This window comes from Cebus imitator, unplaced genomic scaffold (genome assembly GCF_001604975.1).
Source record: "Cebus imitator isolate Cc_AM_T3 unplaced genomic scaffold, Cebus_imitator-1.0 Scaffold404, whole genome shotgun sequence".
NCBI lineage: Eukaryota > Metazoa > Chordata > Mammalia > Primates > Cebidae > Cebus > Cebus imitator.
Window position 1 is genome coordinate 767,650 of NW_016107719.1, and position 6,057 is coordinate 773,706.

A 6,057-nucleotide genomic window follows, 5' to 3' on the forward strand; every position below is an offset into this window, starting at 1 on the left:
CGCGGGGAGGAGCCGGGCGCCACCTGTGGACGGCCGGCGGCCGGCGGACACTCAGCGGCGGGGGCCCGGCCGGGGGTCGCCGGGGGCCCGGAAGCCGGGGGAGAGCGCGGAAACCAACTTGGAGAGAGGAGTGACCTGGGGGCCGGGGGCGGAGTCGTGAGCGGGGGAGGAGAGAGCCGGCCGCCAGCGAGATCCGCGCGGCGGCCCAGGAAGCGAGAGCGCCGCCCACCCATCCGGGGCGAGAGCCGCGCCGCGGGAGAGGCAGGCTGGGCCGGGGGCTGCCCAGGCCTGCGACCCCCCGCCGTGACCCCGCAGCCCCCAGCCCGCCCCCAAGATGATGAAGAGGCAGCTGCACCGCATGCGGCAGCTGGCCCAGACGGGCAGCTTGGGACGGTGAGTGTCACCCCTTCTAGCCCCCACTCTTACCCCGCAGGACCTGAGGGGGCGTAAAAGGGTGGGGGGAGACGGGGGTGGGGGAGGCTGGGGAGAGCTGGGCAGACCCCTGTGAGCGGCCAGAGTCCTGCCTTCTCCTCCTCCCTTCTGAACGGCGTCCCCGTCTCGGGCAGAGCTGGAGGAGCAGGGGTGGCCTTTGGGGGGAGGGGTGCCCACCCCCTTTATCGGATTGGAGGGGGCTTCAGGCAGGAGAACGTGCTCTGCCCTAGGACGCTGGGACTTCTCTGCCTCCCTCCGTGAGTCTCTGAGTGGATGGTCCTCCTGGCCTCACTTGTCCCCTCTGGACAATGGGCCAGTTCACCATCTCCGCTTGCTGGGCTCGGGAGGGAGGAGGGTCGATTGGGGCCGCAGATCGGGGGCGGGGGAAGGAGTCGGGTCCTGGCCCGTGGGAGGAGGGTCCTGCCCCTGGCCTGCCGCGTCCCTTCCCCTCCCCACAGCCCTGGGGCCTCCTGCTTCTCTGTCTCGTTTCTGCTTTTCCCAGACTCAGGTGGAAACGTCCCCAGGTCTCCCAGCTCCCACCCCCACCCAGCCTTTGAGCTGCTGGCCGGGGGGCCGGAAGTTTGGGGAGCCTCTGAGGGCCTGTCTTCTCTGCTCCTCTTCCCCCAGCCTCAGGAGTTCCCCATTCTCTGGGCCCGGGGAGGGGACTGGGTGTCCAGAGACCTGGTTCTAGTCTCACACTAACCCAGATCCCTATGTAGCCTGGGCAGTCAGGCCATCTTGCCATGGGCCTCCGCCGTGTGTCCCCAGGTGGGGGGCCAAGGGCCCGTGCACCTCTGCCCACAGCCATAGTCCAGAGTGCTGTGTGACTGCGCCCAGGAGTCTGAGCTCCCCGACTTCCCGTTCTTGGGGCCAGCTAATCCTCCTCTTCCCAGGGTGGGCTGACGATTTGGGGGTGGGCAGAAGAGAGGCTTCTGTGTACCAAAGCTGAGCACTGGGCGGGTCTCCCAACCTCCTCTTCAGTTTTGTCTGCCCGCCTTCGCTCAGGACGGGGCTTTGGGTGGAGGAGGAAAAACCCAAGTATCCTATTCCCACCCCCATGGAATGTGCTCCGACCGGGATGAAGCAACAGGGCCACCCAGGGCGGGCCGCACCTGGGAGGGACATTGGAAGGACTGGGGTCCAGGTGGCCTGCTGCGGGGGTTGGGGGAGCAGGGGGCATCCTAACCCAGGCAGGCTCAGCAGAAGTGCTCTCCCTGCTCCCGCAGCACCCCGGAGACCGCTGAGTTCCTGGGTGAGGACCTGCTTCAGGTACGTGCCTGGGCCGGCGGATGGGAAGGCAGGCCTGTGCAGGCTGTTGGAGCAGAGGGCTGGGGCGGGGACACCAGGTAGGGGCCCTGTTGAGTCATTCCTTAAGCTGTTGGCCATGGGGTCCCCAGGGGACAGGAGAAAGTTTTTCCTGCTCAGTGGGAGACAGCCTGTCTTGATCCTTAATCACACCTCCTTCCCAGGTGGAACAGCGGCTGGAGCCAGCCAAGCGAGCGGCCCACAACGTCCACAAGCGCCTGCAGGCCTGTCTGCAGGGCCAGAGCGGGGCAGACATGGACAAGCGGGTGGTGAGTGGGGGTCCCAGGAAGGAGGGGCCTGTCCAATGGGGAAGCAAGGCTGGGGCTGGGGTTCCTTGCCAGTCTGAGTATCTGGCACAAGGGCATGGAGGCCGCTCTGTTCCAAGCCCCTCTGGCACTGCACTCCAGCGGCCCTGTACCTTCCTGTTCACCACTACCCCACTTCCCTGTGCCCCAGTCCATGTAAGCCAAGGCCAGGCCTCTGACAGCATCTGAACTTCTGTCCAATCAGCATGCAGAGCAGGCTCTCCATTGGACAGCCTCTGAGGGCTTCCTGAAGGAGGTGGCAATTAAGGTGGCTTTTGTGGGATACTCGTATATTAATCAAGAGGCAGCGTTTATTGGCTGATGACTGCCAGCCTGCTGCTAACATGTTAGCACATTGTCTCATGGAACACGGGTGACATCCTAGGGGAAGGCTCTGTTTTATAGATGAGGAATTGGAGGCTTAGAGGTAAAGTCACTTGCCTAAGGCCACATAGCTAGTAAGTGGCAGAACTGAGGTTTGAACCCTGGTCTCTGATCCCAGAGCTGGTGTTCTGTGTAACTCCAGATAGGGTGGGAGTGGGGAGGGGGCCATGTTTTGGAACCAGTTGACAATTCAGTGTGGTCAAGGCAAGGAAATGGGGAGGCATAGAGTTTGAGTTCAGCAGGTCAGCCACATATGCCCTGGGACAGGGGAAAGAGCCCCCACGCCCAGGCCAGCTCCCCTCCCATTCTCCCTCTACCCGTGTGACCTGGGGCAAGCCCCCTGCCCTCCCTGCATCTTACTTTCCCAGTCTCTGCTGGGACTTGGTCATTCCTTTCAAGTGGCTTCTGGAAGGAGGAAAAGGGGCCCCCAGATGGGTAGGGGCTGTGTACATGGTCTCAGGGAAATGTCACCCCCACCATGCCTTGTCATGTCATTTCTACTCTATCTGTGACTGTGGTCCTCCTGGGTTCCCTCCTCCCGTGCCCCAAGGGGCTGGCCTGGTGCTCAGGCAGGGTGGAGGGAGGTGTGGACATTCACCGCCGGCCCCGCCCTCCCTGCAGAAGAAGCTTCCCCTCATGGCTCTGTCTACCACGATGGCGGAGAGCTTCAAGGAGCTGGACCCTGATTCCAGCATGGGGTGAGCACAGACAGGGTGCAGCCCTCACCTGGGGATACCAAGATACAATCTTGGCTGGGAGGGGGCGCAGGTGGTGAGGGCGTCCACATCAGAAAAATGACCAGGCTGGGGACAGTGCCCAGGTCAGTGAAGGTGGCCAGGCCTGGGAGCGTATCTAGGAGGGGCCAGAAGTGAGGGAGGGGAGGCCCCAGCAAGAGTTTGCAGTGGAGGTGAGGGCGGCGGGAGCCTGGGCCCATGGGCCGCTGTGTCCACAGGAAGGCCTTGGAGATGAGCTGTGCCATCCAGAACCAGCTGGCCCGCATCCTGGCCGAGTTTGAGATGACCCTGGAGAGGGACGTCCTGCAGCCGCTCAGCAGGCTGAGTGAGGTGAGCCTGTGCCCTTCTCCCAGCCCCCAGCTTCCCCAGCTTCCGGCTCCCTCCCCTCTAGCACGCTGACTCCCCTGCCATGCCTGTCCTCAGGAGGAGCTGCCAGCCATCCTCAAGCACAAGAAAAGCCTCCAGAAGCTCGTGTCCGACTGGAACACGCTCAAGAGCAGGTGGGAGCCCCAGCCACTCAGGGGACTCATCTCTGGGTCAGCCCACAGGGATGGCCGCACCAGGATGCCGAGGGGTCCGCTGAGTACATTGTATGTGCTTGTGCATGCCTGGTCCCTAGGAACACAGGCAGTGAGGGTATCTGTGAGGGTGTGCCCGTGCATCTCACAGCTGGTGCTGGGGCCACCCCAAAGCCTCGGGTGGCCATAAACAGTCCTGCAAGATGCCGGTGTGGCTCCCCTATTCTCTGCTCTGCTAGGTGTCTGTGATCACCAAACTTGCCACCAGGGGGCGACCCAGAGCACTCATGGCCCAGGCTGGGCAGAGGCCCGGGCCAGTGGAGCTCTCAGATTTGCAGCTTCTAAATCCTAGAATCCCCCGTGGTCTGCTCTATGGAGGGCACACTTGGCTCTGGACATGCAACAGGGCAGGTGACAGCTCACCTTGGGATCATCCCCAGGCTCAGTCAGGCAGCCAAGAATTCAGGCAGCAGTCAAGGCCTGGGAGGCGGCCCGGGTAGTCACAGCCACATGACCATGGCCAACAAGGTGGAGACGCTGAAGGAGGAGGAGGAGGAGCTGAAGAGGAAGGTGGAGCAGTGCAGGGTGAGGGCCACGTGGGTTTCCTGGATGTGCAGGGGTGGCAGGGGTGGGTGCCAGCCCCATCTCACAGGCCAGGAAGCTGAAGCTCAGCGAAGTGACATGATTTGCCTCAGCCACGTGGCCAGGAGGCAGCAGAGCTCCGCGCCATTCCCTGGTGGCCTTTTCTGTCTGCACTCTAGCATAACATGGGAGGCAGAGACTTGGTCTGTTCCCTGAGTCTCTGTGTGTTTGCTGAGTGAGTAAGTGAATGAACAAATGGCTGGATGGTGAGTAACAGGCCACTGTGCTGAGGCAATGGGGACACATAGATGGGGCTGAGAAGCCAGAAGAGTTTGAGGGGGTTCCCATGGGCTGCCCCCAAGCACCAAACTCGGCAGAGAGAGGAGCCTGGCTGGGACCTTGTGTGGCCTGGAAGCCTCCGCTTCCCCTCTAGACCCCCCCAGCCTCACCCGATATAAACTCTCCTCTCTCTGTCCCCAAGGACGAGTACTTGGCTGACCTGTACCACTTTGTTACCAAGGAGGACTCCTATGCCAACTACTTCATTCACGTGAGTCCAAGATGGGGCCGCAGCCATCCAGAACTCGGGGGCGGAATGCCAGAGCCAGGGGCCACTGGGACCCTGTGAGATGGTGGAAGGGGCGCCTGCTCTCAAGGACCCTGGGGAAGGCTCAGCTTCCCTCACTGCCACTCAGCGTGTCCCTTCGTCCCCACAGCTCCTGGAGATTCAGGCCGATTACCATCGCAGGTCACTGAGCTCGCTGGACACAGCCCTGGCTGAGCTGAGGGAGAACCACGGCCAAGCAGGTGGGGACATAGCCCTGGTGATGCCACATCCCTGACCCCGCCCTGCCGGGGGCTTATTGAGAAGCTGGTACTTCATCTGAAAGGCACCAGGGAGCTATGGATGAGTTCCAAGAGCTGGATTTGATCTGTGATGGAGAGGCTGCTCTGGGTGCCCTGTGGAGGGTGGAATGAAGGGGGCAGGACTAGAGCCAGGCCTGTTAGGCCTAGGGCAGAGGCAGTGGAGCAGGCCGAGTCCACAGATGTGATGGATGATTTCAGACGTGTGCCTGGACAGTCAGTAGCAGGTGGTATCACCTTGAAGACATCAGGGGTACCCCTGCCTGACTGCCCAGGGCGGGAAGGCCCTGGGCCACTGATCTATCTCGTCCCTGCAGACCACTCCCCCTCGATGACGGCCCCCTTCTCCAGGGTGTATGGGGTGTCGCTGGCAACCCACCTTCGAGAGCTGGGCCGGGAGATTGCCCTGCCCATCGAGGCCTGCGTCATGATGCTGCTTTCTGAGGGCATGAAGGAAGAGGTGGGGCCCCTTGGGGCAGGTGGGGAAGGAACACTGGGGCCCTCATTCTGTCCCAAACCCCCTACATGCTGCCCTGCCCCGGTGCCTGTGATTCCCGCATTTGAGCCCAGGTCCCTGGGAGAAGGCATGGCTGCCTCCTGCAGCATCCACACTTCCTCCTGCCTGTCGATGCTCATGTGCACCAGGCACTGAGCTAAAAGCCTTTACGTTCCTTGCTTCATTTGCTTATCACAGTAACACTTGGAGGGAGCCCTTATTGGCTCCATTTCACAAGAGGCAGACAGAGGTGGAAAGGTAGCCATGCCCAGTCATTGGAGAAGGTGCTTCTGAAACCAGATGCTCCACTGCCCCACAGTGGCTGGGTCTGGATCTGCTGTGAATACGTTGCCCCCTGTCCTGAATATACACCATAGAGGTGGCAGATACCCCAAAACAGGCTTGAGCTGCCCAGCGATCCCCCGGGGGCCTCCTTT

At 62.1% G+C, this 6,057-nt stretch overlaps 1 protein-coding gene across 1 annotated transcript in view; it reads left to right on the top strand.

Moving 5' to 3' along the window:
- Positions 1 to 6,057, top strand: part of SH3BP1 (SH3 domain binding protein 1) — a 14,731-nt gene continuing 8,674 nt past the window's right edge. The window contains exons 1-10 of the mRNA XM_017508940.2: positions 1 to 393; positions 1,659 to 1,701; positions 1,902 to 2,006; positions 3,048 to 3,124; positions 3,379 to 3,490; positions 3,584 to 3,660; positions 4,119 to 4,263; positions 4,742 to 4,810; positions 4,977 to 5,067; positions 5,442 to 5,584. Of these exons, the coding sequence (XP_017364429.1) occupies positions 335 to 393; positions 1,659 to 1,701; positions 1,902 to 2,006; positions 3,048 to 3,124; positions 3,379 to 3,490; positions 3,584 to 3,660; positions 4,119 to 4,263; positions 4,742 to 4,810; positions 4,977 to 5,067; positions 5,442 to 5,584 (921 nt within the window). The 5' untranslated portion in view covers positions 1 to 334. The remainder of the gene's footprint in view (positions 394 to 1,658; positions 1,702 to 1,901; positions 2,007 to 3,047; positions 3,125 to 3,378; positions 3,491 to 3,583; positions 3,661 to 4,118; positions 4,264 to 4,741; positions 4,811 to 4,976; positions 5,068 to 5,441; positions 5,585 to 6,057) is intronic.